General features: G+C 42.5%; 1 protein-coding gene across 2 annotated transcripts in view; it reads right to left on the reverse strand.

Annotated features, from left to right (window-relative positions):
• Positions 1 to 17,363: 17,363 nt before the first annotated feature.
• GOLGA5 (golgin A5) overlaps positions 17,364 to 22,231 on the reverse strand; it is a 31,005-nt gene continuing 26,137 nt past the window's right edge. For both annotated transcript variants that reach the window (XM_019745382.2, XM_019745375.2), the window contains exons 11-13: positions 21,938 to 22,043; positions 19,125 to 19,188; positions 17,364 to 17,838 (exon numbers count right to left, since the gene is read on the reverse strand). In XM_019745382.2, coding sequence (XP_019600941.2) covers positions 17,758 to 17,838; positions 19,125 to 19,188; positions 21,938 to 22,043 — 251 coding nt within the window. In that variant the 3' untranslated portion in view covers positions 17,364 to 17,757. The remainder of the gene's footprint in view (positions 17,839 to 19,124; positions 19,189 to 21,937; positions 22,044 to 22,231) is intronic.

Below are 22,231 nucleotides of genomic sequence, written 5' to 3' on the forward strand. Positions count from 1 at the left end.
TTTTCTTGTGCATTGTTTTATATGTCTGCAGTGTTTTCCCTTGACTGGGGATGTCACAATTTCTTAACTATGCTTCTATTTCTGGACAAAGGTATTGTTTTCAATTTCATACGAATATAAATAAGTCTACCTTGAACAGTTAGCACTTAAATCATTGTAGAGGTTTTCCCCTCACTTGCTAAGAAGTGGAGTATCTGAGTCAGAGAGCATGAGAATTCTAAAGATATCCCAGAGATTTCTTTCTTTCTTTTTAATGTATTTTTAAAAAATTTTATTGGGGAATATTGGGGAACAGTGTGTGTCTCCAGGGCCCATCAGCTCCAAGTTGTTGTCCTTCAATCTAGTTGTGGAGGGTGCAGCTCAGCTCCAAGTCCAGTCGCTGTTTTCACTCTTTAGTTGCAGGGAGTGCAGCTCACCATCCCATGCGGGAATTGAACCGGCAACCCTGTTGTTCAGAGCTTGTGCTCTAACCAACTGAGCCATCTGGCCGCCCCATGTTTAAGTGTGTTAAGTATATTTACATATTATGGAATATCTCCAGAACTTTTTCAGAACTTTGCAAATCTAAAGCTCTGTCCCCATTGAACAACAAATCTCCATTCCTCCCTCCCCCAGCTCCTGGCAAGCACCATTCTACTTTCTGTCTCTACGAATTAGCCTGCTCTAGGAACCTCATATAAGTGGAATCATACAATCATACAGTATTTGTTTGTTTGTTGTTGTTACTGCCTTAATTTCACTTAGCATAATGCCCTCAAGATTCATCCATGTTGTAGTGTGTGTCAGAACTTCCTTCCTTCTTGAGACTGAGTAATATTCCCTTGTACGTAGATGCCACTGTTTTTCCATCCGTTCACCCACTGATGGACACCTGAATCACTTCCATCTCATGTCTATTGTGAAGAGTGCTGCTGTGAACATATAGCAATGAACATACCAACAATATCTGTCTGAGTCCCTGCTTTCAATTCTTTTGGGTATATACCTAGAAGTGGGATTGTTGGATCATAAGGTAGTTCTATTTGAAATTGTTTGAGGATTTTCCATACTGTTTTCCATAGTGGTTACACCATTTTACAATTCCACCAACAGTGCAGAAGTATTGCAATTTCTCCATATCCTCGCCAACACTTGCTATTTTCTGGGTTTTTTTTTTTTTTTTTTTTTTTAGATTTCTTTTTAAGATCCAGAAAAGATCATCTAGTCAGTGGTTCCCAAACTTCCTGACTTTCTTTTGAGCTGATGCTTCAAGAGATGTTTGCCTACTAAACACAGTTTACTGAGAATTCATTATTTTCCTGTCTCTACCCGTTCGTCCAGCGTTCAAGTCTGGGGATTCCCCCTGGGGCCGATTGCTAGCTGTCTTCCCAGTTCTGAGCTTCCTTCCTCCTGTCACGCTTCCAGCTAGACACATTTCCCAGCAGCCAGCTGCAGCCATGGCACTGTGTTCTCGCCATAGAAATGAGGACAGAAGTGACCCACACAACCTCTGCTCTCAGCTGTTTAAAGGACGCGTTTGCCTGGGCTTTCTCTCTTTCTCCGCCCTGCAAACAGCACAGACAGTGGCCTACGGGAGGGTCTCTTTGTTGTAGCATTTGGCCTCATCCCCAAAGAATTCAACCCTACAGGGACACACCCCCACGCAGGAACATTGCTGTTCCTTCAGTGTAATTCACTGGGATGTTGTTCATAATAGCAAGAAATTGGAAATGACCTAAATGTCCACTAGCATTTGACTGGTTAAAGAAATGGAGCTACATCTGTCCAGTGGAATTCCATGCAGTCGTTAAAGAAATGAGGAAGTTAAAAAAATTTTAATGACTTCATTTTTTAGAGCAGTTTTTTGGTTCACAGCAAAACTGAGCTGAAGGTAGAGATTTCCCACGTACTCTCTGACCCATGCATAGCCACCCCCACCATCAACACCCCCCCACCCCACCACCAGAGTGGAACATTTATTATAATTGATGAACCTTCAATGACACGTCATCATCACCCAAAGTCCAGAGTTTGCATTGGGGTTCACTCTTGGTGTTGTGCATTCTATGGTTTAGACAAATTTATAATGACATGTACCCAGCGTTATAGTATCATACAGAGTAGTTTTACTGCCCTAAAGAAAGTTTTATTGTTTTTTTTTTTAAAGCCAACAATTAAAACCATATAGTTAAATTCTAACATTTGTGTTTTTTTAAAAAAGTAGGGGAGAGGCTTCTTCTTTGGATTTGCTTGTATATGTATAACACCACTTCTGAAAAGGATCCACAGAAACCCAAGGTCAGATGGGGGTCAGGCTGGGAGGAAGACTTCCACAGTTCGTCTCTTCATAGATTTCGATGTTAGAGACATGTGAATGTATTACCTGTTCAAAAACTTAAATGCTTCCTTCTTCCATTTTATTACAAATCAAATATGCCCCATCCAGTCTTCTGATGGTGACTCCCTGGCCTGAAAGCTGCCGGCTGAAGGCAGAGCTGCTCAGGGTCCGAGTGGTCATGCAGCCTCCACGCACAGAGGGCAGCGTGGCCACAACCCCTCCCTGGACTCCTTCCCCTGTCTGGCCCGCATCCGGCCTGCTATGCACGGGCGAGGCCCGGACCTCCATCTGCTGTCCAGACAGACGAGCTGCTCACCCCCTTCTTGCCAAGTGAGCATCCTAATTACACGATAAATACTAATTGCCCGTGACTGGAATCTTCCACAGTCATAGACATTAACCAAAATCCTGCCTAACGAGCCTCACTGTTAATTATCTGCGCTCGCTGCTCCAGGATTTAATTAAGCCTTGGCAGGAAATAGCAATCGGCACAGGATGAGTGAGGAAACAGAGCTTGCAAAGATGCCCTCTTCTCATCAGGTGGCCTGGCAAAACTGTTCCAAGTCTTCCCTCCAAGCCCCTAGGGTTTTCCCAGTAAACAGAAGGAGACACTGGGGAAAGGAGCCCGCAGTTGTCCTGTGCCTGCTGCATGCCAGGCAGAGCCAGACGTGGTTGCATATTTCATCTCATCTAATCCTTGCAATCACTGCAGGAGCTGGGTCTCCACTTGATAGATGAGGAAACAGAGGCTCGGACAAAACCACTGACTTGCGAGGCAATTGGTAACACCAGGTCTGTCTGAGTCGCAGACCCATACATTTCCACTACTCATTGCTGGAGGAATGATCTTAAAGATATTTTTTGCTCTAACCTTGAACTTGTGTGTGTTTTTTTTTCTCTCCAAAGCATTTCTAAGCAATATTTCAGTTTAGTCTCATATTTGTTTATTAAGAAAACAAAAAGCTGAAGTATCTGAAGCTCAAGGAAATGGTGATGTGCCCACAGCCACACACTCAGGCCTTCCACTCCCAGGAAGGCAATGGAGGGGGTGGGCTGGACTGCCTGCTTTCAGTCCTGCTTCATCCTTCTGGGCTTCCTGGGACTTCTTGAATCTAAGGCATCTAAGGCTTGATTTCTGTGTTAGTTAGAATACGTAATGCTAGTCACTGTAACAGCTTTCAAATCTCAATGGCCTAGAATAAGAGTTCATTTATTGTTCCCTCAAATCAAGGGGGTGATCCTCAGGTTGTCTGCCAGCAACTCTCCTCTGATCAGAGGCCCAGGGACCCAGACACCTTTTATCTATGGGGGGGGGTTGCTAACCTAGGGTCCATGGCTGGACCCTTGAGACGTCCGTGGCTAGAATTCAAGGGGCCCATTAACTTAAATGGGGGAAAATACATTATTATTTTCTTTATTCTCTAACTAAAAATTAGCATTTTTCTTTAACAATGAGTAGAGATAACAAGGCACAATTGTATACTTCTGAATTTGTTACCAGTAGAAGTCACAGATAGTTTTATATCCTACCCATTACAGTTGTTGCAGACATCTTGAATTATCCTTGGCACTCATCCATGACTTTGCAACAGCGGTCGTTAGCAGTAAACCTATCACTAGATACTTTGCGTGTGACCAGAGACTTTCTGTCTATACATACTTGGTTTGAAGCAGATGGCCTGTTCCTGGACAACTATGTACCTAGGTCAGCGGCAAAATGGTGGCATGCGTGCTCTCAGGTTGGTGGCCTAGCTCTCTACCTTGCTTCCCAGAATTCCCTACTGATGATTATTTGTTGATCAGTCCATGGAAGGAAGTGAGTCAAACCCCAGGTCAAATGCTGCTTCCTCCTGACCCTTCCGCCCTGACGCTCTCGGAACGTAGTACTCGGGCGCGTCGCAGGTGGGATGCTGGTCCAGCACCTGTGGCTGGGAGGCTATTCAAGGGAAATCAAGGGAAACCGTTGTGGCTGTGTTTCCTCACCTGGCTGAGCATGCTGTGGGGGGGCGGGGCTGCACGCTTCACCTGGGCGCCCTCAGGGTGCTGTGCAGGTAGTGACAGGAAGCTCGTGGGCGTCCAGCCTTTGAACCTCGCTTCCGGGTAGCTCCAGCAAAGTCTGTCTCCCTCCCACTCTCTGATGCTGCTGCACGCTGTCTATAAATTACGGCAACACTGACAGTATTTACTTAGTTCCTCTTTTTGCCAAGTCTTCCTGTTAAATGACCTGAGTTTATAAAACATGGTCAAATAATAAACATGAAAAAGGTTCTACCTGACTACGTCCAACGTGACCAGTAATCAAATGAATATTAAACCAATGACATGCCATGCTCTCTATTGGACTTGCAGAACAGCTTGCCCTCTTTTTTATTCCAATACTGCTGGTGAGAGTGTACTAAGAATCTGATTCACTTCTGGTGGGTGGGTAAATTGATGCTATTTTTCTGGGGGGCAATTAGGTGGTTTGCAAGGAGCATCTGAAAGGTGTCTCTACCCTTTAACCCAGTGATTCCACTCTGGGATGTATCCTAAGGCACCCGTTCTCAATTAACAACAAAAAAAGGTGTGTGTGTATGTGTGTGTACACATACATTTGTGCAGACAACTTTTTATCACAGTGTTATTTTTTAACGGAGAAAAATTCTTTCTCTCCAAAATACCCAGTATTAATGGAATAGTTAAGTTGTAGTCCAACCACTTAATGGAAATTTATGAAACAATTTAAAATGGTGGTTAGCAACTTTAAAACTTGTATGGAAGGTCCTAATGTCGAGATGTTGGTTTCTAAGTATCATTCTCTACCAAAAGGAACCAGGGGGCTTTTTGCAGAAATGGCTGATTCCAGGTTCAGAGCAGGGAAAGTCCCAGGGTAGACTGGAATATGTTGGTGTACCAGAAAGCAAAGACGTGCCCCAAACGATGTGGACAGGCAAAAGCACACAGGAGCTGGCTTCAAGGGGCTTGAACAATTTAAATTGCTTAAGCAATTTAAATATCAACGAGGATTATTAGGACAGTGGAATTTAACATATTGAATTTTTAAAAATCCGTAAGTATAGAGTGATAGTGTAAATTAAAAATGAGTGGAGAGAATGAGAAAGGCCAGCTAACAATGGTAGAAGAAATGATGACAGATTTAGAAAATCACCACTTCGTAACTACCAACATAATAGTTCAGGCAAGGATTGGAAGTGCATTCTAAAACCATTGAAAATTTGTCAGGGAACAGGATATTTGCATGGTCTCAAAGTATCACCCCACAAAACATTTAACAAAAAAAAAAAAAAAGAAAAGAAAAATGTACCTTTATGATGGAGAGATATGGCAGGAACTGTTTGAACCAAGTGACCAAATTTAGCATCACTGACCTTGTGTGCCTTCTGAATTGATGTGCTGACCCAATGTCACCTACATAATCTTCTTCCCAAAAGCATCAAACCTGAATCTAATCATGAGGAAACAGACAAATCCATATTGTGGGTCCTTCTGCATGATAACTGGCCCACACTTTTCAAAATATCAATGTATGAGGACCAAAAAGAGAAAGAGGAGAGTTCTGGATTAACGGGGCTGAGGAGACAGGATAATCCAATGCAATCTTGGATTGGATTCTGGATCAGAAAAAAATTTTAAACCGTCTATAAAGAACACTTTTGGACTATTAGAAAAATGTGAATATGGACTGGGTATTATGTCTTTGCACAACGTGAAGCTTATTGGATGTGTTAATGGGATAGTTGTTATATAGGAGACTGCATTTCTTCTTAGATCCTAGCTGAAATAACCTGGGTTGAAGTGTCACGAGGTCTACAATTTAAGTCATACAGAAAAGACAGAGAGAGAGTGAGGGGTAGGCGTGAGGGGAGAAGAACAGATGGGGCAAATGTTAGCATGGTAACAATGAAAGCACCTAGGTGAAGGGCATATGAATACTCATTGTGTCTTCTTTTCAACTTTTCTGTATTTGTTTTCATAAACATTGGCAAAAATTATATGGGAGTTATTTATGACAATATTGTTAGATACTGTTATGTCATCAAAGTAGGATATAAAGTTGCATATACATTTGAATATGCAAACATGCATGTGCTCATAAGTGGATAGCTGTTGTTTTTATCTTTCTTCTTCCATTTCACATTTTTCAACTAGCTGCACCCTTATTTTCTTTTGGCACTTGCCTCTCCCTCTTTTGGTTTATGAGGTTTGGATGTGGACATATGAACCACAGCCATCTGCCACAGGGTTTGGTGGGCATAAGCCTTCGGTTAGTCCAACCAGAGCAATGTGACATCAACCCTAGGGCTTTTGCTGGACCTATGGGGAAAATTAAAAAAAAAAAAATTTAATTAAATTCATTGGCATGATATTGGTTAATAATGTTATATAAGTTTCAAGTTATAATTCTATAATACAGCATCTGTATATTGCATTGTGTGCTCACCACCCAAAGTCCAGACTATTCCGTCACCATATATTTGACCCCTTTACCTCCCTTTGCCTCTGCTGACCAACATGTTATCTGTGTCTATGAGTTTGTTTTGCTTGTTTGTTTGTTGCTTCTTGTTTTATAGCCCACATATGATTGAAGTCATATGGTTCTGGTTCTTTTCTTCTGTCTGACTTTCCTTGCTTAGCACGATACTCTCAAGATCCATCCATGTTGTCGCAAATGGCAGTATTTCTTCCTTTCTTATGGCTGAGTAATATTCCATTGTATATATGTCCCACATGTTTTTTATCCAATCATCCATCAAAAGACACAGGTTGTTTCCATGTCTTGGCCACTGTGAATAATGCTGCAATGAACACAGGGGTACATATGTCTTTACAAATAAATGTTTCAAATTTTTTAGGTAGATATCCAGAAGAGGGACTGCTGGGTTATACAGTAGCTCAATTCTTAATTTTAGGAGGAACCTCCATACTGTTTTCCGTAGTGGCTGGCAGTATCATTTTCCACAGAGGTTCCCAAGCTGATAAATCTTTGGAGAAGTAGCTGCCTATGAATCAAGCTGACACAGGAGAGCTAAGAAGGAGAAAGAAAGATACCTGTGTAGTGTTTCAGCACCTGGATTTAAACATGCCTGAAGTTAGGTGAACCTATAGCTTTCCTTTTTGCTTACATGAGTTTGAGGTGGTACCTAGTGCTTGCATCCAAGGAGTTCTGACCACTACAGTGTGGAAATGCATAGAAAAAGTGTACAGTACGTCCTCATTTAATGTTGTCGATAGGTTCTGTGGCTTTAAATGAAACTAGGTATAATGAAACCAATTGTATTATAGGCTAATTGATATAAACAAGAGTTAAGTTCCTTCAGCATCTCATCAGTGTTATAATGAAATGACATTGAACAAAACGATGTTATTTGAGGACCTGCTGTGTTAGTTTCCTATCATGATATAACAAATTACCACAAGTCTAGCATCTTAAAAAAAAACCCATCCATTTATTTTCTCATCAGGAGTCTGGGTTTAGCTGGGTCTTCTGTCCTGGGTCTTACACAGCTGCAGTCAAGATGTTGGCCAGGGCTGTGGTCTCATCTGGAGGCTTGAATGGGGAAGAATCTGCTTCCAAGCTCATTCCAGTTGTCAGCAGAATTTATTTCCTTGCAATTGTATTACTGAGGGCCCCAGTTTTTTGCTGGCTGTCACTTGGATGCTGCCGTCAGGTCCAAGAGACCTCAGTCCCCTGACACGTGGCTTCCTCAACATGGCCACTCACTTCATCAAGCCAAGGAGAATCCAGTCTGCTAAGATGGACTCTTACATCATGTAATGTAATCACCAGTTTGACATCCTATTACCTTTACCTTATAATGTAACCAAATCAAGAGAGAGACGTCCCATCACATTTGCCATATTCTATAGATTAGAAGAAAGTCATGGGTCCTACCTGACTCATGAGGAGGGAATTACACCAAAGCATGGGCACCTGGTGGTGGGAAATCAGTGGGGATCTGCCTTCCACAAGGGATATGAATAATCCACTCAGTAACTGCCACGTCCACCCCTACCCACCACTAAACAGTTATACACTGACTACTTCCAATAGAGCACTGAAGCTCATTTCTTCCTAATTTAACCCTAGTTAACCCTGGGAAGGGAGTGGATAGGGAGGTGGTGCTGCAAGGGCACTAGAACTTATTGCTCTGTGTATGGTAATGCTTAGAATTTTTACAATGAGCATGTATTACATCATTTAAAAATACAATTAAAATTGAAAATGGTATACGAGGTCAGACAATTAAGTTCACGAACTCACCCTAGAAAAAATGCTACATACCTCATTGCCCAATATCACTATGGTCACCTTCCAAGTACTCCCCTTAGGAAGCTATGCACTGATGCCAGCACCTAGTCCACCCTTCAAAGCAATTTTGGAACTCTTTCTGGAATGGCCATCAGAAACTGTCATCCTGTTACCGTTGATGTTCTGAATGTCATCAAAATATCTTCCTTTCAATATTTCCTTTACTTCCGGTAAAAAAAGAAGTCATTGGGGGCCAGATCAGGTGAGTAGGGAGGGTGTTCCAATGCAGTTATTTGTTTACTGGCTAAAAACTCCCTCACAGACAGTGCCATGTGAGCTGGTACATTGTCGTGATACAAGAGCCATGAATTGTTGGCGAAAAGTTCAGGTCGTCTAACTTTTTCACGCAGCCTTTTCAGCACTTCCAAATAGTAAACTTGGTGAACTGTTTGTCCAGTTGGTACAAATTAATAATGAATAATCCCCCTGATATAAAAAAATGTTAGCAACATCATTGCAACAAGTTCACGAACTAAGTTGTCAGACCTTGTATCCACTATTACTTCAACTATAAGCTGCGTTTTCTTCCCTTCTGGACCTTTCTACATACATACACATACACAGTGAGGAAAAAAGGCTGGAAGGAAACAAGCCACATGTGAAGATTTATTAGTTTGGACTGGTGGGTCTATGGATGCATGACATTTTCTTCTTATGTTTTATTGTATTTTGTATTTTTCACAATTAAGGAATATTACTCTAATAATCAGAAAACAACAACAACAACAACAAATGATTTAACATGGTTTTTAGGTCTAATTTTATGGCTAAAAATGAAGCAAACCCTCTTGTTTACCTTCTGCAGAAAGGCAATTTCCTGCTTGGGTGGCTGATGGAGTGTTTTTTCGCAGAACTCGAAGAAATAAATCAGATGGCAGCAGGGAACACACACCTGCTTCCTCTCACATTGATAAAGAACAATTAACTCTCATAAGAACATATCTGGCTTTGCCCCAGGACTAAGCGTTATTTGAAAAAATATGGCAGGTTTTCTCCAGTGACTAAAAGCTACTGGAAGGTTCTAGCCAAGATGAGAAATAGAAGACTCTGCCAGACAGATTTGGTCGGCTGACACATTCAGGAACCAAATTGCTCAAACTCATGGGTATATGAAAACAAACAAACAAAAGATGTATTTGATTTCATTTTTAGAGCTAATTGGAGGCCATTGATGGGTCACTCCACTTGTTTGCTTGTCTGTAAAAGGATAGAATTGAATATGAGGAGCTTCTATCACAGCCAATTGACCAAGACCTCACCTGTAGTCAAAACAAACAAGCAAAGCTCAGACTCCCCAAGTTAGGTTTTTCAGGCTTGCTGCAGCGAGGAAAAACATGTCCTCAGGAGCACCTCAGTAGGGGAGATGAGAGGGGCTTCTTATAGGGTTTGTGTTTGTGTTGGATGATTGTGAGGGCCATTAAAGAGTCAGGGGCCAGTTCTGGGTTGGGTGCTGTCAAGAAGCAGAGGCAATGGGGTGACTGAGTTCCTCAATGGCTGTCTTCTAGAAGGAGAGTTAAAATGGGTCTTGAGTTGTTCTTGATGGAACAGCAGCAATTGCTCAGAAAAGAGCAATGCTGGTTAGAGGAGGGGAGTGTTTAGTAATTTCTGTGCTCACGAGAGTGGCCTTGTCAATGTCTTGTTTTGAGTATGTTTATGTTCTGTTGGGACCATGGTTGGTTGTCAGCAGGGCTGCTTCCTCTTCCTCAGTCCATGCAACTTTAAGATAAACACACCATACCATAAAAAACTAACATTTGAATATATAGTCAGCTTAGAAAAATGCTCTTTTTATCTATGGGGAAACTCTGTGATCCTTTTCAGCTTCCCCACTCTTAAAGGTGAGGAAATTGGTGTCAGAGCTGGTTAGTGACTTCCCCAGCATCACAACTAGCTAAGCAAGCCAGAAACGAGTAGCCACCAGCTGTAAGCTTATAGTTCCTTGTGGTCATACATCATTGTTCCTCATTAGTCCTAGTTGCAAAGATTTTCATTCCAGAAATTTGCATTAAGTTCTTAGTAAGTGACTTGCACTCTTCTAGGCTTAGAAGATCACAAAATATGGTGAATGTTTAAATTTAAAAAGAATTTATTACAGTAAAAGACACACTGCCATTAGTCCCTCTCAAAATTCCTCCCCCCCTCACTTTGAAGACATGTGTCCTATTGTTCTTGCCACTTTCTGAAGCAGTTCTGGAAGTGCTCTTTCATGAGTGTCTTTAGTTGCGCTGTCATGGCTGCCTCGATGTCCTGAATTGATTCAAAACGTTTTCCTTTCATGATCATTTTGACTTTGGGGAAGAGCCAGAAGTCACACAGTGCTAGATTCGGTGAATAAGGTGGATGAGGACACACCGTAATGTTTTTATTTGACAGAAATTGCTGTACCAGAAGCGATTTATGACATGGAACCTTTCCATTGTGATCACAAAATACAGTGAATGCTGCTACCAAGTGCCATCCAATGGAAAGGCAGGGATCTTCAATATGGGAAGCGGTGCATCGAACCTTAGTAACAGTGAGTGACAAGTTTCAGCTTGTTCAGTGCAGTCAGTCGGGTGTGAGCTACGGTTGAGAGAAGGTGTGTTTTAAAGTGTGCTGTAAATCATCCTCCATCATGACAACACTCCATGTCACATGTCACTTCTGGTATAGGGCAATTTCTGTCAAATAAAAACATTACAGTGTGTCCTTATCCACTTCTGGCTCTTCCCCAAAGTCAAAATGATTCAGGACATCTAGGCAGCCATGACAGCGTAACTAAAGACACTCACAAAAAAGGACTTCCAGAACTGCTTCAGAAAGTGGCATGATCGATGGGATAAGTCTGTTCAAAGTGAGGGGGGGTATTTTGAGGGGGATTAATGGCAATGTGTTTTTTACTGTAATACATTTTTTTATTTAAACATTCACCGTATTGTTTGATCACACCTCATACAGTTGTGACAAGGTAGATATATCAAGTTTAGAGTCGAGCTGGAGTGATGGAAAGTGAAGAGGCAATTTAATTAAGCATAAGTATCATAATTAGGGAGCTACTGTGTGCTGTGGGCGCTCATAACCAGGAAGGGACGCTGTATTTGTAGGCTACTGCTGCTGTAACAAATTACCCCAAATGAAGTGGCTTACAACAACATAAATTTATTCTCTTACATTTCCGTAGCAGTCTGAAATGGGTCTCACGGCGCTAAAATCAAGGTGTTGACAGAGCGTATTCCTTTGTGGAGGCTCTAGGAATCTGTTTCCTTGCCTTTTCCAACTTCTAGAGGTTGCCGGCATTCATTGGCTTATGGCCCCTTCCTCCATGTTCAAAGCCAGCAACGGGATCCTTCTGATTTCTGCTGCTGTCATCACATCTCCTTCTCTGACTCTTCGGCTTTCTTGTTCCACATTTTAAGGACCCTTATGATTACTTGGGGCACAGCTGGGTAATTCGGGAGAATCTCTTTGTGTTACGATCCTTAACCATATCTGCAGTGTCCCTTTTGACATTATTCACAGGTTCCAGGGATTCGGACATGGACATCTTGGGGACAGTCGTTATTCTGCCTTCTATAGATACCTGTTTTTTTTTCTCTTTTTGAAGGGGAGGGAGGAGGCATTCTGACTTCATAGAGAAAGTGGCAGCTAAGCTGATGCCAGGAGGGGACAGGAGCCAAGAAGGGAAGTGTCCTAAGCAGAGCAGAGGTCTGGAGGTGGAGCCAAAGCATGGTGCCTTGGTGGGTACATTAGTCACATCGCTAGGTTACGTGGCAGTCATAACCAACCTCCCAAATCTCAGGGGCCCACAAAAGCAAAGATTTACTTTTCATTCAAGCTACGTGTCCGTGCTCCGTTTTGGCTCTGCCCCGTGTCGTCTTCATTCCAGGGCCGAGGCTGAAGGAGCAGCCTGTCTAGAATGTGTTGGCTCACAGAGGAGGCACGTTAGGGAGCCAAACCACAAGTTTCTGCTCAGGACTGGCACATGTCCCTTCCACTCACATTTCACTGGCAAAAGCAAGTCAGGTCGTATGGCCAAGGCTGACCTCAGTGGGACAGGAAGTAAAATCCTCCCACAGGAAGAGGCAGTGGGCAACTGGAGAGTAGCAGCGCAGTGCTGTACAGGAGACTGGAGTGTCCCATCAGATGCGGGTGGGCAGTGGCTGGACGCTCAGGAGGTAATGCAGGCCAGCTCGTGCATGACTGAAACCCAGTTTCCTTTGGAAGAGTGGAGGCTCCATGAGGGCAGGAACTAGTCTCTCCATATCATCTAGCCCAGTGTGTCCCAACCTTTTTTTCCCATTATTACTACACCCCACCCGTGAAATCTTAATGTCACAGATATGATGTTATATACTGAAGGCATATCTGGGCTTTATAGATAAAAACAGAAAGACATTTTTGCCCTCCTAAGAACCAATATTCACCCATTGGTGGTGATCTAAGCCCCTTTGAGAAAGCACGTTCTACCCATGGTCACATTTAAGGCTTTAATTAATTCTTGAATTCAACTGACTTAAACCATGTTTGTGAGTTAAAGCAAATTGCTAGTAGTTGATAAGTCTGCATACAGAAACCTCACTACTTTATACTCAGTTTAACAAGCACCGCGAGGCAAGAAGCTTATAAGCGGCTAGAGGAGAGATCCTGTGGGGTGGAGAACAGACGTAACAGTTGGCTATTAGTCAAGAACCTAATTGTATCTTGGTGTTGCTTTGCAGAACCTCCACGAACGGAACCTAAACACCTTATTGCTTTCATAAGTCTTCTCCACTGCCAGGCAATCTTGCCGGTCTTTTGGCAGCATCCGTTAAGCATGACTGAACTTTCCCTGGTGATTAAAGGTCTTCACTATAAATATCTAGGACCAGCAATAGCCTCAGTCACCTGCTTTTGTATTGTACATTCTTACGGCTATTCCCTCTTTGGGGAAATCCTGGCAAGCTGCCCCATCTACGTCCTCACTTCTGTCAATGTACCTGGCCGCTTAGTTTCTCTTCTTTGCTCTGGTTTCAGGAACCCGGTGTGCTGCACGAATGGGCTCGATGCTGAGTGGGGAGACGGGGTCTGGGGGCTCCAGAGGAGCCGTGCGTGAGCTCAGTGCTTTTCCTGCCTCTGTCAGCCAAGTTCAGTGAACATCAATTGAAGGCCACTTATGTGCCAGACTCTAGTCTAGGCACTGAGTGGATAAAAAAGTACTGCCTTTGTCCTCGGAGAGCAGAAATGCCCCAAGACATGAGTTTCTGAGCTCTGCTGGCATGACAGTGGTGCCACCAGGCAGTGCTAAGGTTGGTTATTCAGAGTGGGGGGCGTTTGCCTTCAGATGTGAAGGGCTCTGCTCTAGGATTTCATTTCATTTTTCTATTTGTCCTTGACTTGAACAAAGATAAGGAGTGAAGACTAAGAAGTGATGGGGGAATGTCCAAATTCACTGAGGGAGAGTTCTCTGTAAGTACAAGATGACCTCCTCAGGTCCTCACCTCAGCAAAAGAAGCTACGTACGACTTGGCGTTTGCAGGTGAAACAACAGTGGTCTCTAGATTTGTTCTAAAACGGATTTCAAAGGCTTTCCCTGTTGAAAGGTGGTGGTTCAAGGGCAGAGGGGGTTACTAAGGAGAAACAAAAAGGGATTTCAAGTTCCAAGTCCTTACCTCGGCCGACGCTCCCTACCCGACTGGCCCTTCCTTCTGCCCCTTCCCTCATTCTGTTCCCCACACGCTGGCCTCCTCGCTGTTCTTCTCTTTGAACACACCAAGCAGGTTTCTGTGTCAGAGGCTTTGCACCTACTTAACCTACAGCCTAGAACGCCCACTCCATAGTCTGCGTGGCCCGTCCCTTTATTCACATCTTGCATGAGTTGTCACCTCTGCAGAGGGGACAGCCTGTCCTCCTTCCCCATCTCTCCGTACCTTCCCCTCATTTTATAATCACAGCACTTAACACCAAGTGACATGTTATGTATGTCTATAGTCTGCCTTCCCTACTTAAATGTAAGCTGCGCGAGGGCAGGGACTTTTGTTCACCACTGTACTCCCAGTTCCTAGAAGGCGCGAGCACATAGGGTGCCCATAATGTGAATTACTTTGGGGTCTCGTTATGATTTGAAATTATTTTACTACCACTTTCTTTTTCTTTGAGACATCGTCTAGAAATGAGGCTTCTGCATGCAACACATTGGACACTCAAGTGTTCCTACAAAGAAACAGTTGCACTTATTTTGAGGTGTTTGTGTGTTTGAATCTGTGTCTGGAAAGCAGGTCACCCATTCGAAGTGGAAGTTCAGCACCATTTAACCCCTGTTCTCACTCAGGAGTTAACAGGAATACGAGTCTCCAGCGGTTTCAGAATAACCACACTTTTCTCTGTCCTTTCTTTCTTCTGGACCCATCAGCCTCCAGTGCTGCAGGCCTGTAGTCAGTCCCTGACCGTCCCCTTCGGCTTTCCCAGTTCTTTCCTGCTGCTTCCATCACGACCAAGATGCGCATACTGACCTTTCCTGGTACAGCGGCCTCTTGCAATAGGGGCTGGAGCCCAGTGAACCCTGGCGGAGTTGCTTTGCCTGCACAGGGAGAGCTGGCTGTAAGGCTTCTTAAATTAAGGCCGGACTGACTGCCCCAGACATTCTACTGCCTCATCAACAGAACTAACAGGGTGGGCCTAGTTCCACCACATTTTAACAAAACCCATGCTCTTCCTTTGAAGTTTTTGTTCTGTGGCAATGGAAATGGTAGTTTTTGGTAAGCGCAAAGTCTAGAAAAAGGGAAATTTTCTAATTAGAATAATCGTATTTTATAAATTAAGTTATAAATACAAAGCAGAAGAGCTCTGATAATATATGTGTACGTGTGTGTGTGTGTATTTGTGTGTGTGTAAACATCTTTAAATGAATACACTGGGTTGAGAAGGAAAACAACCCGGCTCTCACACAATCCTTTTAATTAGGTCAAGAAGGGCTTGTGTGATCTGAGGACAAGTGAAGGGGAACACCCTTAATGACCCCCAAAGTGTTTGTTAGCCGTCAAGAACACTGAAACTGAAACTCAATGAAAGATTTAAGTAACTGCTGAAAAATCATCTCGGAAACACTTTGTCAAACTATTCCCAAAGCCAAGAATGTGTAAAAACTGAACAAAAGATTTAGAGCCATCCCAACAAAAGCCAGGGCACGCAGAGACGGAAGTCTGGCCGTACACGATGATGAAGCACGTGCTGTTTTCCATCTTCAGTATGTAACCTGGTTTTAATCATTTTCCAGAAATGTTTCCAAATTGGAAGAGAGGAAAAACGAAAGCTTTAAAAGGTATTAACCAGACTAAACTTTTCATTCTGTTTGAGATCAGACCTGACCTTAGAGCCCAGACTCTGATGGACTGTCGTATTTGAATAAGGACCGTGACATACGGATTTACTGTGTCTACACCCCACCCCTCAATCTCATAGCCACTTTTAAATGCTGTGGTACTTTCTGCCTTTTTCATTCATGTTAAGTTGAAAAGAAACCCAAATAAACCTAAGATAACCTTTAGAACTTCATTTTCCAATGAAAAAATAAGAAACATATACATCTACGAGTGTACCAAAATTCAGAAGAGTTTATACGTCAATTAAAGTCATAGGTCAATTAAAGTCATAGTAGCGATATCAAGAATAGGAACTCTTGGGGCAGCCGGATGGCTCAGTTGGTTAGAGCACGAGCTCAAAAACAAGGTTGCCAGTTCAGTTCCCACATGGGATGGTGAGCTGCACCCCCTGCAACTAAAGATTAAAAACGGCAACTGGACTTGGAGCTGAGCTGCGCCTCCACAACTAGATTGAAGGACCTTGACTTGGAGCTGATGGGCCCTGGAGAAACACACTGTTCCCCAATGTTCCCCAATAAAATTTATTAAAAAAAAGAACAGAAACTCTGGGGTGGCCAGTTGGTTAGAGGGCAGTGTTCATAACACCTGGGTAGCTGGTTCGATTCCCACATAGGCCAGTGGGCTATGCCCTCCACTAGACTGAAAACAATGACTTGACTTGGAGCTGAGCGGTCTTGGAAAAACACAGTGTCCCCCATGTTCCCCCATAAAAAAAGAAAAGAATAGAAACTCTGGCCAGGTTTTCAGCGAGGCACCAGCAGGCGGCTTCAGACTTTCCTGACGGGAGGACGACTATACCTTTGCACAGCCCAATGCTACTCATGTATGTTACTCACATATGAAGAGGACACCAGAGCCCAGAGGACAAAGACTCCAGACATGTAGATGGAAAGAAAACCCAAAACAGACATTACATTGGACTCAAAGCAAAGAAAATGTTTCTCTTCAAAGAATAACTCTGTAACGTCTCTGCACTGGACTGTGTTACAAATGCAAAGGTTGCTAAAACAGACTGGATTCCTAAATGCTCCAAGCAGGGGCTATAGGTGTCCTGAGCCAAACCGAAGTATAGCTGGAGAAAAGGAACAAAGGCAGTGACTGAGTGAGAACCAAGGAAGACGGCACGGTGGGGGTGGGGAGAGAGGAAAGAAGCGCACACACTGGGCACAGGGGCAGTGACGCGGTGACAGCCGCTGCTGCTGTCTGGCTCTATCACTAAAGCCCACCCAGAAAGGTCTTGTTTGATGGGGATGACAAAGTATCATTTTGAAAAAAAGAAATGCACAGTAAATTTTATTTATGTGTTTATAAAAAGCTTTATACCAACCAGGCCTTTAACATGTAAAAGTAAATCTGTATTTGCCAAGTTAAATATATGAAAATACAAAAGCAGACTGAATTATCAAAAAAAGAAAACATTTTATTTATATCACTAAATACAATTAGTCTCCCTGATTATAGCCCATATTGAGTGTCACCTACAACACAGAACGGTCTGCGCAGCGGTGAACAACCCAGCATCTCTTGTGTATACATATGTACACTGAACCACCAGCCTCAGAAGCAGCAGAGCTGAGCCTGTTAAATTACTGTCTTTGTTTCAGAAACTCTTACCATTTGAAGGACATTAGAGGAGGCCTTAGGTAGCAGAGTACTTGTGTAATAATTTAAAAAGTTAAAAGCTGTAGTGATATAATAACCTGTGCCCTCCTTAGGAATTATAGGCAACTGACCCTTCTGCAGACCCCAAGTCTGGAAAACGACAAGCAATCACTGGCACAACTGGGCTCAGTTCACTTGCCGTGTGGTTGGTCGTGGTGCATTTCCGGTGTGTAAGTCAGCAGAACAATCATGACCCAGAGGTGAAGCAAAGCCTGAAGAGAGAAGAAACAATTTATGAATTAGTCACTAAGTCAATCTTCACCAGTGCACTGAGGGCAGGAACATATCTTTTGGATCCTTATTTGTATTTCTGTGGCGGGTACCTTAGTGGTCTGCAACACTGTCCGTGCTCGGGACACGTTTACGATTAAGAATGAGGAAACAGACGTGCGAACCATCAATGGAAGGTCATCAAGAGTTGCAACACCTACAGGTTCTTAGTCAAGAGGAGTCGAGCCCTCGAGGCATTCCCATTACGCACACGTACACATACACACCGATCGCGTGATTACAACGTAGACAGCGGGACTAAAATTGCTAGACGTACACGAAGTTGGTTGGAAAGGCTTTTTAGGACAGTTATGGCTGGTGTTGTGAAAGGGGGTTTTGCCAGCTTTGGTGAGGAGGGGATGGGAAGACATTCTTGCCAGGAATGATGCGGCAGGTACAGAGGACCTGCTCCAACTCCCCCATGCCAGTGCTGCGATGACCGAGGTGCCCTCCCTCAGGGCCCTGCCATTAGTGGATGCAGCATCACCTCTCATGCCCACAGATGGTGCATGTGTTTCTCCACATCTCCAACACTTGGGAAGTCAACCTGGATGTGGATTTATTCTGAATTCTTTCTGATGCCAATTTTTTCTTCTTCATTCTCCCCACCCGTCTTCTTAAAAACATTTTATTTAAAGGAATAACTCTTCCCTCTAGTGGATCACAGAGAAATTTCTTTCTAAGTAAGCTTTTATTTCTTTTCAAGAAAAATGCCTGTCTTAATTCAACTGAACTACTTTTAAACATCCCCATTCAGAACAGTTACTAAGCTTTTTAGGCTCACAGGACACATGAAATGACATCTTTAACTACGGTAACTATATTAGCACTAAGAAATCTGAAACAAAATAAATCAACCTTGAGTTCCTTTTAGAAAATAAAGCAAAACACATGAAAACAATTAAAGCAACTTTACATCAAGACAAAAGTGAAATCAACTATTTTATATTGCACTTTTATTCAGAGGAGCTTAAAAACGGACATAACTTACTAAACTGCACTAAAGTTCATTTTACTGTAGGAAAAGGCTTTGAGCAATTTATATTTTAGACATAATAAACTGTAAACTTCACTTGCATATTTTAAGGAAAAAAGAATATTAAATACCAAAAATGAGTTCTATCTCTTTCAAAATTGATTGCTAAATTTTTAGTTAAAAAGACCAGTAGCTGAAAAAAACTAATTAAAAATCAAGTGCAGCATTGTTTTTTCAAACAAGTTTACTTACCATATATATAATTACAAAAACTCGTGCTATGGGATATCTTCGGAGAAAAATTCCCAGACGGATACTATGCAAATGGTGGTGCGGGTGGAGAGGAAAAGAGAAGAGAGTTACACTCAAAACAAATCTTCCTGTGGTAATATCTAATAATGCTTTTAAACGTTTCACTCATTTAAACTATTTATGTTGCCACCATAAAATAAGATTTTTTTTTTTTATAGATGATTGTCAAATGATTATTTGAAATAACTGTATGGAACTGTCATAGTAGTAAACAAATACTTCATTATTATTCGGGGCTTGGCTGTTACACTGCAGCATAAGCTATTTCTCTTATTTCTTCAGCTACAACTGTAGGAGGCAAACTTGGTCTTTCTCTGAGTCATTTTTCTTTTAGGAACCAAAGAAATTACAAAAGATAAGGCAACTGTAAACACATGAATAGGAAAAAGAATGGTTGGAATTCACATGCAAATTGCTAATCTATCTGGAAGTTTTTGCATGGACACATGCTTTTAAAAAGGCACAAAACTATAGAAATTCAAGTAAACACTTAAACAAATGAAATGTGGGAAGGAAGCAATATGATGTCCAGACTTTATTACTTGTGCCTCTTTGCAACATTTTTTCTCTATGTAGATCGATACATGTACAAGCAAATACACTTTGCTACTACGTCTTTCTGCTTCTCTCATTGCCACTAGCACGATGCTTTGCATGTAGGTTCTCTAAAAACTTATGTATGTTGAATACATGAATAGTTGAAATATGAGGTGTAGGTCTGGTCCTGTGGCTCAGGTGGTTGGAGCGCCGTGCTCCTAATACCGAGGTCGCTGGCTGGATTCCCACATGGGCCAGCCAGCTGCGCCCTCTACAAATAAGATTGTGAACAACGGCTCTCCCTGGAGTTGGGCTGCCGTGAGCAGCCGGAGCTCGGCGTGAGCTGCCGCAGGCTACCGTGTGCCCGCCGTGACCAGCCAGCAGCAGCCTGAGTGGCTGGCAGCCAGCGAGAGCTGCCACGGACTGCTGTGTGCTGCCATGAGCGGCCGGTGGCCAGCCTGAGTGGCCGGCAGCCAGCGTGAGTGGCCGTGAGCAGCTGACCGATGACTGGCGACCGACTGCGTCAGCCGGGGGAACGCAAGGCACATACTAGCAGCGTGGGACAGGGAGCTGTGTCCTACACAACTGGACTGAGAAACAACGGTTTGAACTGGAGTGGGGCAGGGGGAAGGAAGAAAGGGGAAAAAAAAAGAAATATGAGTTGTAATCAAAAACTATGGTGAAATGTTCAAATTAAAAAAAAAAAAATTACAATAAAGGACACATTGCAATTAATCTACCTCAAAATACTCCCCCTCTCTTCAAACACACTTATCCCATGGTTCTTGCCACTTTCTGAAGCAGTTTTAAAAATCCTCTTTTGTGAGTGTCTTTAGTTGTGCTGTGGTGGCTGCCTTGATGTCCTGAATCATTTTGACTTTGGGGAAGAGACAGAAGTCACATGGTGCCAGACCCAGTGAATAAGGTGGATGAGGACACACTGTTATGTTTTCATTTGACAGAAATCACTGTACCAGAAGCGATGCGTGAAATGGAGCATTGTCATGACGGAGGGTGAAGTAAAGACACCCACGAATGAGGACTTCCAGAACTGCTTCAGAGAGTGGCAGGAATGATGGAATAAGCGTGTTCAAAGTGTGGGGGAGTATTTTGAGGAGGATTAATGGCAATGTGTCTTTTAGTGTGATAAATTTTTTTATTTAAACATTACCGTACTTTAAGATCACACCTCATAGATGTGCCTAATCATTTTGAGATAATGACTGTGGTGGCATCCTAGGCTGTGGCTTCAGAAGTCTTAGTAAATCATACTCCGTGTATTTTTTAACAACAGCACTGCATTCTGACACAAAAGGTAAGAAAAGATTGCTCTATTATACCATGATTCATTAAAACTGTATTTAATTATAATCACTAAAGGGCAGAAGAGTTTAGTAGGATAGACATGAACTTTATCAAGGCTATATATAAACTGTTGAAACATTTTCTTTATAAGATAGATGTCTGCTAGTATAAAAAGTTTATAAATATATGTAACACATAAATTATGTAGTATACATAAACCATATATATGAGTACTCTTTATTTGTTTGCTTGTTGGTTTGTTTTTAAGGAGGGCGCAGCTCACAGTGGCCCATGTGGGGATTGAACCGGCAACCCTGGTGCTATCAGCACCGCACTCTAACCAACTGAGCTAACTAGCCACCCCTGTACTGTTCATTTATATATAGTAGCATCTTTTATTCTACTCCAGGGGTGTCCAAAATTTTTTCAATGTTTTTTACCAAGGGCCATATGCGGTAAAACACACAAACAGCCGGGCCACTCACTCGAGGTGAAGTACATATTGCCTCCCCTGGTTTATTTAAGTAAACTAAATATATTTTTGGAATTTGCTGCGGGCCAATTAACAATGGACTGGGACCACAATTGGCCCGCGGGGCCAGTTTTGACACCCCTGTTCTAATCAAATGATAAAGTAATGAGATAAAACATTCACATGGATGCATTTACATGAGACAGACTTTTTCAATGAGTTTTTAAAATAGAGTTTTAAAAAGAAGAGAAATGTCAGGGTTACTCATCTGCAATAAAACAGAAGCACTGGCAGACCTCTTAAAGCAAGCTCATGACATTGAAATATCATGAAAGGAGTAATTAGCTCTGCCTGCTGGGACTCACGATGACTGAAACCACTGGAAAAGGTTATAAGAATAGTGGATGATCTATCACTCATCGTCACTGGCATGGCTTACCTAAACTGGTCAATTGAACTAGCAGCTTTGCGGACTTTTCCATACATTCCTGCCAGATTAGTTTCTGTGTCATTAAAAAGAACAGGGACATTTCGTAGACGTGTGCCTGTTTAAACAAGAAAATAATGAATTAATGTACAGACACCAAAATGAACTTTCTAACAAAATTATAGTTGAATATGCATTAGAGTACATATGGAAGAAATTCTCAAGGCCAACTTTCTAAGCATTACATCCAAAGAAGATAAAACCATAAAAAAAACACACAAAAAAACACACCCAGATAAATTTGGT

Source organism: Rhinolophus sinicus, linkage group LG03, assembly GCF_036562045.2.
Source record: "Rhinolophus sinicus isolate RSC01 linkage group LG03, ASM3656204v1, whole genome shotgun sequence".
NCBI classification, from domain to species: domain Eukaryota; kingdom Metazoa; phylum Chordata; class Mammalia; order Chiroptera; family Rhinolophidae; genus Rhinolophus; species Rhinolophus sinicus.